The 15223-nt window shown below is 43.5% G+C and overlaps 1 protein-coding gene across 3 annotated transcripts in view; it reads left to right on the plus strand.

Moving 5' to 3' along the window:
- ghra (growth hormone receptor a) overlaps positions 1–15223 on the plus strand; it is a 39659-nt gene that overhangs the window by 13248 nt on the left and 11188 nt on the right. For all 3 annotated transcript variants that reach the window (XM_048988926.1, XM_048988935.1, XM_048988944.1), the window contains exons 2-4: positions 848–956; positions 13777–13909; positions 14798–14967. In XM_048988926.1, the coding sequence (XP_048844883.1) occupies positions 848–956; positions 13777–13909; positions 14798–14967 (412 nt within the window). The remainder of the gene's footprint in view (positions 1–847; positions 957–13776; positions 13910–14797; positions 14968–15223) is intronic.

The raw sequence follows: 15223 nt of genomic DNA on the forward strand, positions 1-15223 counted from the left end.
TTGACTGCTGGGAGAACGCGAGTCCCCGCTGAGGTGATTCGCAGCCACGAGTCGCACAGAATTCAACGCCCAGCAGTCGGTTTAAATTTAGCAGGCAGGCATGCCGAATGTAATCCGCGCTGCTGCTAAGCCCCGCCGCTACACAGGGCCCGTAAATGCGCTCCTCTGATTCTCGTCTTACTCTGAGTAGCTCTGACTTGTGGGACTGTCCGGTGAGGAACGCCTTAGACCTAAGTCTTTTATCTTCTTCCTTGGGGAGGGTGGCAGTTTGTTAAAGTTTTACTTAAAGTTTATATTGAGGCGGATGGCATGATCAGTGCATCTTTATTTGGAAAGCATAACGAGGTATAGCATATGAAAAGCGGATGGCTGATCGAGGTTTATAACTGTGTGGTGCTAATCTTTGCTGTCGTTATATAGAGGGAGCTATTTTGCTTCGCTTAATAAAGAGTGAAATTATTCAGTAGTTGCTTAAAGGTCTGCCTGATTAGCAGTTCATACGCTGAATTTGGGGAATTTCACAGCAAGTGTGTGGCTTCGCAACTTTGTGATCACGTGACCAGAAGGTTGTGAGTCCTTGAATCAGGCCCTAAAGCCTTTAGCCCTAGTTGCTCTGTGGGGGGGGGGAGGGGGGAGAGATTGCTGGCTGAGCTTGCTCTCTGACCCCCAAAACCTGCTCTCACCTGAATATACATGTGAGTCGGTGAAACCCACACAGTTTCCCCTCAGAGATCAATAAAATACTTCCATCTGTATCAGTGTTGGATCCAGCTTCTGCTGAATCACGGATGCGTCCGTGCCGGTCTGTGACCCACGAGCTAATTACCCAGCTGTCTGTCTGTTTCAGGGGCCTGAGATGATGGCGGCCAGACACCTGCTGCTGCTCCTGTGCCAGGCCTGCCTGCTCTTAGAGACGGGCTCTTTTGCAGCAGCCCCCCCGCTCTCGGCATCAGAAGGTACTGCCGCCGCTGACTGACGGGCCCCCGCCACTTCTCTGTGCATGCCGCTCTTTTTCATTTGGAGATTTTTTGACTAAGATTTTTTGCTTTAAAAAGTAGATTTCTATATCTCCTCCAGCTGTTTTCAGGGTTTTTAGGTTTTATTCAGTAATGTATAAATAGTCTTAATAAATGTATGAGGCACCTGGATGGATGTAGTGGATTTTCACCAAAATTTCAGAAATCCTTCATGTTTACTATCACCAAATTCATTTTTTGGTGAAAATCCACTACATCCATTCAGGTGCCTCATTTTCTTTAGGAAAATAAACCACGTTTATTTTCCTAACAAATAAAATGAGGATTTACGTGAAATGTTTTATTTCAGGTAATAAATTTAAAATTTGTTTTAGTTTGTTTATTGATTATTGTTCAGTTACACGTTTTATTTTTAACAGCGACAGGGTCTTTAACGTAACATAAAACGTACATAAAAAATAAAAGTACCTTAAATGCCAGAATTCACAGATTTTATTTACTCTTATCACACTAAAATATCAATGACAAGCTAATTATTTTAGCCAAATTGCTGTTGCTGGCCAGCTCACAGTGACAGCCCCGGCGGCGTCTCGCTCAAGCCGTTGTGCCTCTGCAGATCTTTATCTGCCACAGTGACTCTGTGATTGTGGTAATGTGACCAGGACCAAAACTGACAGTGGGTGGCTCCGTTTTGTGCGTCATGTACCAAAAAGGTCATGCTTCAAACACAAAAACGTGTGGAGAAGAGCTAAGTAACGAAAAACACGGCAACTTTTGGAAAAATCTGCTTTTGTTTTCTCCTCTTCTATTATTCAAGAAAAGATGGGAAATAATAATATTTCTAGGAAATATAATGAAATGTAACAAGTAAAAAAAGAAGATAAGGAAAAAAAAGAGAGAGGTTCTCACACAGATCTGAAGTTGCTGGCATCTTCCACTGTGGGCTGCAGAGATCTCTACTGCATGGGGCTCCAGTTGCTCAATCTTGAGGTTGCACTGTGGACAGACATACAGACATATTTGGTGTCTTAGAAATTTCTCTAGACAGTTAGAAAGTAAATTCATATTTCAGTGTATTTTTATTTGTGGTATACCTACCTTCTAATGTGAGCTTTTCCTTGGTGAATGGTAGCAATAATCTTTACGAATGTATAGACGTGTTGGTTATGAGAGGCGCTTAATAAATCACCCATTTTAAATATTTTGACTTTAAAGGGTCTGGCAACCTGCATTTCTCTAACGCTAGATATTGCTTCTTTTCAGGGCCGGGATGGCTTTGATGACACTTAATGATGTGTGTGTGTGCCTGAAATGCTCACAGCCCCTCCCTAGCAGAGCAGGGCCCATCTGGGTCTATATAAACAGATCGATGATCACAGGCTATGGTTGGCTGTCCCTTGTGGCCTGTGAGGGCTGTGAATATTTCTGGGCTGACAATGATTAAGTTGGTTTAATGTAACCAGCTTTGTTGTTTATTTTTCCCTATTTTTTTCCCTATTCTTCCTTCTCTTCTGTTTCCTCTCTAGTTAATCTGTTGGCTAACTTTAAACCACTAAAACACCATTTTAATTGACTTGACTCAAACACCATTGTAAGGGTTGGTTAAAGTTAGTGATCTTTCTGAATCATGTCTGTGTTTGACGGACCACAGACACCCCATACTTACATAAAATGTTGGAATCCATGTCTTTCCAAGGGGATCGGCAAATTCCACCATAAAATACCAGCCTTTTGCTTATGCTGAAGTGGATTTCACAATACACAGAAATCCTAGCATATTTTGGCAGCAGAATAATTCTATTTGTGGAATATAGAAATTATACAGTTCAAAGAATACTATGGTTTATTTGGTAGAAAGCTGACTGACAAGCAACCTTGGATTGGTGTGACCCAATCAAGACATTTAAGCTCTTTTTCTGTGTGTTTTTTATAAGTTCCTTTTTTCCTCTTCTCAGAATGGCTGCTGCACTCAGCAACTGAGTAAAGCTGAATGAAATTCCAGTTTACCCTCATTTACCACTCTAGCAGTAAAAGATATTCGATTGCATCAGTGTTTTCTATAGCCAGTTCTTGCCAGTTTCTTAGCTGTAGAGGTGGTCAGATCTACTGTCTCCAGTTATGCCAGCTCACCTTAAAAATCAAAGATCACCTCAGTATGCGTTAGTGCAGGTTGAACACTGGGGTTTCACTTACTTAGAATAATAGATACTTTACACTAACTGCAATTTCATTAGACATTCATAGAACATGCAGTGTGCCTTCATAATGCATTCATAAAGCATTCATTGAACATTCTTAAGCAGCATGTAAGTATACCTTAATACTATAACAACTTTGATATACATTAATAACAAACATTGTAAGGTAAACTTGCATGCTGCTTATGAATATTCCATGAATCCACTGAATGTTGTATGAGTGCATTATAAAGGCATTTTCAAGCTGTGTTACCCAATAATAAGGTAACAGTGTCACCTTCAAAAGCTTTTTGGTTAGTTGTTTTGTTTATTAATGGTTGATATGTTGGCGTTGATATCAGGCTACCACACCAATATCAGTGGGTTTTTTTTCAATTTCTTTGTATGGTGTTTGGATATTTCTAGCAGGCAAAGGTTGCCTGGAATCCCAGCAGTGGCACGATAACTGCTAACTTCAATAACTACTTACTTAAGTTCATTGTAATGTTCATGTTAGTCTGACATGTAGCTAATATGGACTCTGGAAGGTACAGCTCTGGAAAAAATTGAGACCACACAATATTATTTTAAAAAATCTGCATTTTTGAATCCTAGTTTAATCCTGGTTCTGCTAGCTGAAAGCTACGTGGGAGGTTGTTTCCAGGTTCAAAGTTTCTAAGAGAGCAGCACACAAGAACATGTTGAAGCAGGAGACATTGGGAACAACCAGAAACCAGCCAGGTAGAAGGAAGAAGCGACTCTCTAATGCCAGAGATGGTGGTCAACTTATCCGACAGTGTCTCATGAATTGAAGGATGACATCAAGTTACCTGATGTAAAGTTAACTGCTAGGGCAAGTTTGTAGGAGTCTACTGGAAGCGGTACTGAAGACCCATAAAGCAAGGAAGAAGGCCTTCGTCAATGAGAAACACAGAGAAGAACCAGGCTGCAGTTTGCAGAAACATGTATATTTTATACAGAAGCATGTCCATAAATTGAGAAATGAGTGAAACCAAAAATTTTGCTGTGGTCTCTTAATTTTTTCCAGAGCTGTATTGCTGTGAACCAAACCGCAGGCCAGTCTTAACTACTGTAAATTTTTTGAAAAACGTCTGGCTTATAAAAAGCACAATCTGCATTACTGTCCTATAGGGGGAGCCTTTAAGTAAATCAGGGCATCTTGACTGGTTACTGTATATGAAGCACTTACATACGTGCTTCTGTTTTCTATAAATAGCAGATATCTGTATCCAAAGGGATTAAGGTTGGATCTGTTTCAAGCTGGGTATTAAGTGATTTGGGCTAAGTACATTTCTCAGAGTCACAACAGTACTGGCAAAAACCTAGTAGCTTAACCACTATGTCATTTTTGGTGGTATTTTGCTGAGGGAGCTGGGATCTGTGCCTTAGTCCAGATGGTTGTGGGTTTGAATTTTGTATCTAACAGAATAGTCATATTTTTGTTGGACCCTTGAGTAAGGCCCTTAAGCCTAACAGTGAAGAGTGACTGGTGGATCCTTCTTGTCTTATGGTGAACAGTATATGAAATCAAACTATTCCTATGCGCCTTATAGTGCCAAATATAATTCTGACCTTCCACACTTTTTTCCCAGATGATTTACCATTTCTTCCACAAAACTGTTGAACAAAAAAATCTTTTGGTTTCCATACTTACATTCTTTGGATATTTATCGGAAAACATCAGAAAGTGAAGGATTTCACAAATTCTTAGCTCATTGCACAAGAAATCCTAATATTTCCTTGACAACTATTAGCACATTCTAGAAATGCCTCGCCCCCTTCACATTCGACATGTGACGTTTCGGTTAATCGCGAGTTGGCCATGAGCAGATTATCAAAAGATCAGAAACCTGCAGAAGACAAGTAAGCCACAGACAATACTGAAAATTATTTGGATCACATGAAATCATATAATATATAAATATTACTGATACATAATATTAGTAAGTGTGCAATATCTTTAATATTAAAAGTCTTGGCTTGGGTATGCCACATATCTTTGTCTCAACAATCAGCCCTGTAATAATGAGCTCTACACACAATGCTCCCAGTTCTTACAGTAGTAACTTCATACATACAGGGGCATAATTTAGATGACATTTATATTATATAAAAATGTCAAGATGGCTATTTACTAAGTAATTTGCCATGCAAAGTATACACTATGACAATGACCCTAAATATACTTCAAAAAGTACTGAGCAAGGCAATCCGCTGGATTGGGAGAAGCTGGGAGAACGTACCCTTCAGGTCTGGGAGACATAGAGTGGTTTATGCATAAATAATTGAGTGTATACTACAAAGGTGTGTGTGTGTCTGTGTGTGTGTGTCTGTGTGTATCTGTCTGTGTGTGTGTGTGTGTGTGTGTGTGTGTGTGTGTGTGTGTGTGTGTGTGTGAAGAGTGCACCCTGCAATCAGTTGGTGCCTTGTCGTGGGCGATTCCTTGCTTTGCGCCAGCACCTTCCAGGATAGGCTCCAGACCTACGCGACCCTGCATGGGTCGATATAAAATAGATATAAAAAATAGAATGGATGGATTGACAAAGACTCTTCTCCGATTTTGCTGACAAAAATAAGCAGAGGCAATGTCTGGGGTGGTGTGTGGGCGTTGTGCAAGAAGTTGGCCAACCAAAGGGTCCATTTCCATCTATTTATTTAGCAGTGACTTTTACCCAAAACGACATACAATTGAGAAAGCAGGATCAGCCAGTCCCTGGAGCAACTGGGGGGTCAGGGTCTTGCTCAAGACTTGGGTGTCTTATTTTATTCTTGTCCATCAGTCTTTTGGCTGCTCTTTTGTCAGGAGTCCAACTAGTTTGCAATCACTTGCAGCAGACCAAGAGGTGCCCCTTTTAGCTCCATACTGTGCCGTCTGTGTTTCTCATTGGAAATCATGGATGATAGTTTATGCTGTTGTCAGCAAACTACCCTTTAATTTATGCATTATTGTTGCTTTATTTTTAATCTGCAATGGGCTTTCTGATTTTTTGTTTCTGCTGTGTAAAGGGGATCTTCTTCTGTATTTAACTGGAGGTGTAGTATTATGAAACACACAATGCTATAGGAGCAGTCCTGAGGTCCCCAGATTCTGTGGGTAAGATTACAAAGGAAGTAATGACCATCTAACAAGCATTTAACTCTTAATTACAAGCTGGCTTCACACTCACACTTGATTGGCTGTCTGGTAGGAGTATGTTAGTCTGTTGTCCGTACTGTCTTGTTGGCAGGTAGCCAGGATAGACCCCAGCTTTGGTGTTGGAAGTCGTTGCTAACAGCTGTGTTCACCTCTGTACACAAGAAACAGCTGGCTGAACCCTCGTGCCCAAACCAGTCTTTTACTTTTAGTGCATTTCTTTCTTACACCAAAGGGGCTGTTTCTCTAGCTGGCTAGATGTGAGCATGCATGTCCTGCCATTAAACTCAATTTTTTTTTTCACGCCCCCCCCCCCCCCCCCCTTCCCACAACTTTCTTCGAAATCGCTAGTGAACTCACTGGATTTCTAGGAAATCTGCATATGTTTCCTTTCTCCCCATTAGCCCAATAAACAAGCAAGAGTGAAGATGCTCTGGAAGACTTTCCCAGTACTTAAAGGCTCACCAGAGTGATTTTGTTGTTAAAGCCCCCCTCTCATCCGGCTGTTTGGCCTCTTGTATGCCAGGCGTGGTCTCTGAAGGCCATTGGCCGATAGTTCCTATCGGATTATCCGCGAAACCTCACTGGCTGCCACTGCACACTGTTTGCGCCCCACCGCCAGGGGAGCCCCAGTGGGGGCGGAAAGGTTTGCTCTGTGCCCTGGAACAGCCGGTTCCTGGGTGGGATGTTAGGTCAGGTTCTGAGAGCCCTTTATGACTGTTGGACTATCTGCACTCTGGCCAGTTAAGGCAGCAAACATTGTTGCTGCAATGCCGAGAGACACATATCCCTGATTCTACACAACAGAGTTTTCCGTTTCAAAGAAACTGAATTCTTTTCCAAGGATCCGCTGCCTCAGGGTTGTTTGCAATACAGATCCTCATAGACTTAATAAAATATGATTTTTGTAAAGCTAATTTTATGTGCATTCCCCTTGGATAATAAAGAGCCCATTTGTATGTTAAAGTGCTAATATTTCTTTCCCTATGCCCGTAGCTAAGGAACTGCCCAAACAAATTCTGCAACTCTGTATCCCTCGGCCATGTTGGAATAATTTCTGTAGTGCTGCTTGAATGAATTGTTGTTTTCTTATTAGAATGAATAATGCTTTACAGAATACTTCAGTGATGTGCTGAGTGCAATTATTATGTGAACAGCATGATTATGTTAAGATTGAGTAACTTTTTTGCAATTCTTTTATCAAGTAGTGCTCTGATGTTCCTTTAATATGCTACTAAAATCAATGATATTTGTAAGGATGTGTAATAGTAGATTCTGGAATATTATAAAGTTTGACAGAATGTAAACATAAGTCGGAGGAGAGTCCCTATTTAGTACCAATGTTGTTCATCTGCCTGCTAAAATTAGGGGATTTTCCAGGGTGAAGGAAAATTCCAGCAGGATCAGTGGTCCCCCCCCCCCCCCCCCATTTGCGAGTCACCAGAGTTTTTAAATTGAGAGAGCGTGATGCAGATCACCAGTGCTTTACTGTTTCCATGCGTCACTTTGCACGTTTGTACACTCCTTTGCGTTTGGATGCAGGTGGACGGGTGTGTGGTACTTTCTGTGCACAATGTGCACATACACATGGCAGAATCGCCTTATACCCCTGTACCTGCTGATGGTCTGTATGATAGCACTACCCCTGGGGAGGGAAAAATGGAGTCATGGGAGCCAGTGGGTGACCAGCGTGCCTGAACTGTCTCACTAGTACACAGTTTTGCACACTTAAATAAATCAGCATAATGTGTAACACTTCTTCTGCACAAGGCGTTCCTTAATGATTTAAGTAAGGGTCAATTCACGATAGGCTGTTCATTATACACTCTTAAATGCACAACTGCGGAGGCAAAGACCCACCCGCACGCAGCGATTTAACCTCCCCAGTGATCAAACTTTTCTGTTTAGGTTCAGTTCATTTTAAATCGTGTTGTACCAACCAGGCAAATTACGTCAGTAAATCAATGAGCTATTATAATCTTAAATTCCAACTACCCTTACTTAAAATTCCTCAGTACTGTGTGTGCGGTTATAGAAAATTAATCGATGTCCTTCTGGCCAATTAGATTCGAGAATTCAGCAGGGCCGTGGTATAAAATCACTTTGCTGTTACGTTAATGTTTTAAAATTGGGCAAACTAACCTGATGTAATGTGTCGCGTTCTATAGCTGTTAGAGTATGACGGTGATGTATGTTAGTTTAAGAGTCAGTCTGGTCTGCTGTCTGAAATATTTCAGACGATGGAGTGCAGACATGCGCATCCGAGCACCGTTGCATAACCCATGCGCAGACATGCGACATGGGCATCAGGTCCTCAAGCTTTGAAAACCCATTCACCCTCTTTCCGCCAGATTCAGATCCATCATTACTGTAATTTCGAGCTTAAATTGCAGAAACGTGTGTCCGGAGAATGATAATTTTTTTTTTTTCAAGTTTCCGCTTTCAGAGAAAACCCTCAGTGAATCTTTCAGCAAAACAGGCTGTTTAAAAAAAAAAATGCCAACCAGCGTGCAGCCCGCAGCAGGAGGGAGTGAGTCATCGAGCTGCTCCCTTCGGCCCGCAGATAATTACCCCAGAACATCTGTATGATGAGCCCAACTGCCTCTTGAACACAACATCTCATTTTGAATAATCGCCTTTATCTGTGACACGTTGGGGGCTCTGCATACAGTGACAACGGTACCTACAGTGTAACATACATGTAACAGGGTTCAGCCATGTGCTGTGTATTATCTGTGTAGCATATATTGACTGTGATTTATTTTGTTCAGCATTTGCTATATCCACACAGCAAATTACTACCGGCTACTACAGGAGCTGTATGTATGTGGACCACGTAATAGGCTTGGGTAAAAGTAGAGTCATTTTACTGTTTGCTACGGAGATGTTTTGTGCAGATTATTGATAATAAGAAATATACATTTGCAACTTCTTATCCTGATCAGAGTTGTAAAGGGGCTTAGAAACCATGCCAGCCAGGACAGGAGGCTGGGGTACATCTTGCTTGGGATGCCAGTCCATTGCAGGACACATACACACTAAAGGAAATTTAGATAGATTAGCTTGGTTAACCGGCATTTTTTGGATGGTGGGCAAGACAAACCTATGCAAATGCCAGGAGAACCTCCCCCCTCCCACACACACACTGAGCAGGGGGTGCGACACAAACCCATGTCCTATAGTAGGGGTGTCGAACTCCAGTCCTGGAGGGCTGGAGCCCTGCACAGTGTTTGGTTTCCCCTCATTTAACACACCTGATTCAACTCTTTGTGCTAATTACAACACAGCTATGGGGCTGAATCATTTGTGGTGGAACAGGGACAGAACTAAGGTATACAGGGCTCTGACCCCCCAGGACTGGAGTTTGACACCACTGTCCTATGGACTGTTTAGAAACAGTCTGCATATGATGCTTAAAGAGTCTAATTGACTTTTTCAGTCTGACAGCTGGGTTGATATGGTGGTGCAGAGGACAGCACTGTTGCCTCAGATGTATGGCACCAGGGTTCAAGCCTCCGGCAGGATTCCCTGTGTGTGGGTTTTGCATGTTCTTCCCATGTCGTGGGATTTCCTCCAGGTACTCCAGTTTCCCCCCACAGTCCAAAAACATACTGAGATTGATTGAAGTTACCAAATGGCCCATAGATGGGCATGTGTGAGTGACTGGTGTGTGAGTGACTGGTGTGTGAGTGACTGGTGTGTGAGTGTGCCCTGTGATTGCTTGGGGCTCCATCCTGGGTTGTTCCCTGCCTTGCGCCCATAGCTTCCGGACCTTCCGGAGGACCACCCTGAATAGAAGCAGTTTCAGAAAATGGATGGATGGATTGATGGATGGATGGATGGAAGTCTAACAGTGATGTTGTCTTAGTTAATGTTGTAGAAAAGTCCAGTATTGAGTGTGCATTTTATGAAACTCCGAGGATGCTGAAAAATCAGGTTTGATTAGATCATTACTGTGATTGTGGTTATATTTCTGATAAGCCACTCTCTCCTCAAGCTGCCAGCACAGACTCAAACCTCACTCTCTCCAACGTGCGTCTCTCTGTGCTCCCACACTATTGGGAACTTGATGTTCCTTCCACCCGCTCCGTGGTGGACAGCTGAATTGTTTGTGCTCCCTGATCAGAGCCTGGGTGAACCACCCTGCCCCTCCCCCCCAACCCAGGCGTGATAAACGATGAAGCGATGCTCCTGAAGGCCACAATCGATGGCCCCCGTGCTTCGGGGGCCGAGTTGGCGGCATTGATTTCTGGGCTGGTGAAGGGGCCTTAATGTGGACAATTGACCGTCAGATGGAAAAACAGGCCGTAACGATGCTGCCTCTCTCCTTGCGCTTTGTGGCTACCTGCGTTTCTCTGTGTTTCGAGCAAATCTCCTTGTCGGTGTCACCAGCTTAGAAAATACACAAAATACAAATTTCTGCATCCCCTCATGCGGCGCAGCCACACAAGTGCGCCAGTGGAGATGTATAGTCCCATCCAGCCGCAGGTTGTTTATGGCAGCCCTTAAAGCTGCCCGCGCTGTAATACCAGCTGTAAATCTGTGTTCGGATGGCTGAAGACTGCTGCTGGGTGGTGTGGAGCTATGTAAACCAGTTCATACTCTGCTGTTAACTTTGTCTTCGTGTGTTGCTTCCCAAACACACTTTAGAAGGCCTTTCTTCCAACCCCAGGAAAAGAAATTCTATGTAATTATGCATAGAAATTACATATCATTATGGTAAAATTGATCACAAATAGTTGCCAGCATATCTTCCATCCATCCATCTTCCAAATGTATGTGCTGGTCAGGCTCGCTGGTGGCCTACAGCAGGCAGCACAGGGCACAGGGCGGGGGTACACCCTGAATGCGGTGCCATTCCAGTGCAGGATGTTCACACGGACAGACGCTATGAGCAGTTTAGAGAAACCAGTTTGCTAAACCATGGTCTTGGATGGTGGACAGACACCAGAGCACCCTGAGGAAACCTGTTTGGGACAAGAAAAACATGCCTTCGAACCCCCACCCTTCATTATTAATCAATAGCAATAAAAATCAAGCAATAAAATCAGCAATAAAAGTATATATGTATAGGTATACAATATGATATATGCTGGAGATGGTGAAAAATGCACTGGTCTTATGAACAAAATGTTGCAGCTTTTTCAGAGGAAGATTAACCTGGACCTCGTCTAATAATGTATATAACCCAACTCGGTACATATCACTGCATACGTGTGTCTGCTTGCCGAATAAACTGGCTCCTTAAAGTTCTTCCTTTCTGTGCTCTTCCAGAAGATTAAGCCTCTGTCTCATTTCCTGAGCTTTTGTCTTGGACTCATCCAGGTCTGGAAATTAATTCTGCACGCTCACCCGAGGCGAGTAATTTAGACTAGGGGTAGTACAAAAATATTGGCCACTACCCCACTGGCTAGTGTAAAAAAAAAAAACACTGCATGTTGAATGCATTTTATTTTTTTAGTAAACTAGCCCAGTTGACTAGTAGCAAAAATTCTTGCGTTCCCTCCCCAGACTCATCGCAGTGATACAGCAGAGCTGTGTTCATCCTGGGTTATCAGGAGTAAAAATCTGAAAATGGGGAAGACGGAGATTTCAGACTAAGGAGTCTAAGAGTGTTTGTCAAATCCTCCGAACCATTTGCTAATAAAAACCTAAAAGGCATTTTAACAATATAGCCCTGGAGTGTCGAGCATGAAATAATAATTTTTTTCATAATTATTGGTAACCCAGGTGCTGCACGTTGCATAGAGGCGCAAAGGGGGTCAGCATGGGAATGATGCTAATTCATGTGTGTGTTTGTGTTGACGGCAGTAGGAGTTAGATGCACCCTGGGTGCATGGGAGACTTCCTGCGTTTGCCTTCCCTTGGAGGGCTGGTGGGGATGGACAGAGCCAGTATTTACCCACCGTCTGGGCCCGGCTTTCAGTCGATCGGGTCGAGTTTTGTGGAGCTCAGCAGCTTTGTACAGGAGGAATCCATCTTGCTGTCGGCGACTGGTGTCGGTCGAGCCAGGAGAGCTGTATTATGGCATTACTGTCTTCCTGCAAATTGGATTTTATACAGCCGTCTCTAACTTGTGCGCTGTTTAAAGGTCACACTAAATTTACATGCTTCTGTTCACAATAAAATAAAAAACTGAGGCAATCTAGCGCTCTGCAGTCCCACTCTATCTGACTGTTTGCTTTAGTTAGATGTCTTCAGGAGGTGGGATGGTGTGGGGGTTAGATATTTATGGCTGTGTGAGGATTGTGGTATTCAATGATCTGAAGTTCCTCTTGAGCTGTTTTTAATAATGAGAATGTCAAAATGAAGATGGGCTTTGGGTGGATGGGGTTTAAGAAGAGGTTGGGGGCAGCCAAAAGAATCACGTTTCAGCGTCTGAGACCTGAAGCAGCTGCTAGGAGGCTTGATCACTAGGCCATTCCCTAGCATGGCCACTTTATTAGGTACACCTGCTTGCTAACTCAAACAGCCTGCTCCTCCAAACAGTGGATTATTTGGCTGCAGCTCAGCATATGCACCATACAGGCAGAGCCAAGAGCTTCACTTACTATTTAGGTAAACATTAAGATACATAATCTAGGTCATTTTAAACGTGGTATGATTCTAAGTGCCAGGATCTCAGAAACCGGCTCCCCTCTGAAAATTTTACACACCACAGTCTATAGAGTTTACAGAGAATAGTGTGACAAATGGAAACATTTTCAGTCAGTGTCTTTTTCTTTGGGCAAAAAAAGCACCTTGTTGAAGGGACGTCACAGGAAAATGACCAGGATGACAGTGCAAAGATAACAGCTCAGTGCAAGTGGTGTGCAGAAAGACATCCCTGATGGAACAACTCATCCAGCCCTGAAGTGGTTCAGGAGGCAGAGTGGGCCCTACCCGATGCCAGCTAGGCGTACCTAACAAAGTGGCCCTACCCGCTGCCAGCTAGGCGTACCTAACAAAGTGGCCCTACCCGATGCCAGCTAGGCGTACCTAACAAAGTGGCCCTACCCGATGACAGCTAGGCGTACCTAACAAAGTGGCCCTACCCGATGCCAGCTAGGCGTACCTAACAAAGTGGCCCTACCCGCTGCCAGCTAGGCGTACCTAACAAAGTGGCCCTACCCAATGCCAGCTAGGCGTACCTAATAAAGCAGCCACTGAGTGTGTCATGACATTTTGCCATTATTCAAGAAATTTTTTATTGTGTTAATTTTAAATAATTACAAAATAAGCCTCTGTCTGTATCTTAAAGTTAAGAAAATGCTGGATGGTGTTTCTTTTTCTCCTTTGTTGGGGTTTTTAAACTATTAAACAAATTATTAATGGGTATGAAGAATCCCAGTCTGTTCTCTTGGAATTCTAAGAGAAGACAGCGTTCCTAAAGCAGGATCTCTCTTGGTTCCTTAAACTATCAAATCTACATGACCTCCTATTCCTCCGGTGTGTAATGCTCACTGATTTTTAATCTTTTCCCTTTAAGCACCCCTAGAAGGCCCCCATTTTACGGCCTGCCTCTCTCGGGAGCAGGAGACCTTCCGATGCTGGTGGAGTGCCGGAAGCTTCCGGAATCTCTCTGAGCCCGGCGCCCTGCGGGTGTTCTTTCTGAAAAAGAAGTAAGTGTGACACAGGAGCTTCTCCCTTGACCATCTGTCCTTGGCATTAAATTCTAGTCATGCATTAGTCGCACAGCTCTGCTGGGAAAAACAGTCGCAGGGCATTTAGCCGCTGCCCGCCTCTGCACGGACGCCGGCGCTCACCTGGGCCAGATAACAACCCAGAGACAAACAGGACACGAGCCACGATGACCTCAGGAGAAAAACAGAAACAGCAGAAAAACTGCCCTTCTCATGACATGAAATGTTTATTTGTAAGACTTCTGCTCTTAAAAAGAAAACCCTGTGAATATTTTCATTGATTCAAGATTTTATTTATCACATGCAGCGATGCTGATACGCTTTGCCGTGAAAATCCGACTTTCTCCTGTGATTCCAAAAAAAGAGAGTATAGATAAATTTAATTAATTTAGTCAAAAAGGGGGTAATAGAGTTAAAACAAAGGATAAATAGATGATATATAAAATGCCATTACAATATTTATATGCAATATTTATTGATTTCTTCAATTGCCACAAATACTAATAATTGGGCAGTGAATCGGTAGTGATCTTGTGGGATCCACCCGGAGCTGTTAAATCTGGTCACATGCTTGGTGGACGCAGTAGGTGGGTGATAAAGTCTTACATCGTTCCACAGTCTGCGCGTCTCATTCTTGCGCGATAAAACAAGATGCAAAGATAAAAAAGTAATATATAAAAACAGATCTACATACTTAAATTAAGTAGTGTTAGAGATGAGTCACATAATGCATTATGGCAGACCAGCGTCCCCCTGCAATGGCTGAATCATTTGGAAGTGAAGGGTCGCCAGGCTCGTGACCGATTCGCCGCTGCTCACACACACCGCATTCTCACCCCCGCTCTCTGAATGGATGCTGTTCGGCAGCTCCCTCTCCAGAAACTGGATGGAGTGCCCCGACTACACCGCCACCGTGCCCAATGAGTGCTACTTCAACAAGAGCTACACGTCCATCTGGACCTCTTACTGCCTGCAGCTGCGCTCCCGCCACCACAATGTGACATACGATGAGCGCTGCTTCAACGTGGAAGACATCGGTGAGTGTGCCTTTCCCCGCACGTCTGCGGCAGGCTCTGAGTGCGGACCGTAGGCTTTGTTTGGACAAACGCTGCCCTGCACTGATCACTGGGGGTGCGGAGAATGGGCAAGTGACCGTTCGGGATGACGCTGTCCTCTTGGAACCTTGCCTGTAGTCTGAAATCTTGGGGTGTTCAGTGACCCTACCGATAGGGTGGAGGTCCCCCTAGATTTTGAGATGGGGGGGTGACGTTCAAACTCGTAATTTTGCTACCC

Source organism: Brienomyrus brachyistius, chromosome 2 (assembly GCF_023856365.1).
Source record: "Brienomyrus brachyistius isolate T26 chromosome 2, BBRACH_0.4, whole genome shotgun sequence".
Taxonomy (NCBI): domain Eukaryota; kingdom Metazoa; phylum Chordata; class Actinopteri; order Osteoglossiformes; family Mormyridae; genus Brienomyrus; species Brienomyrus brachyistius.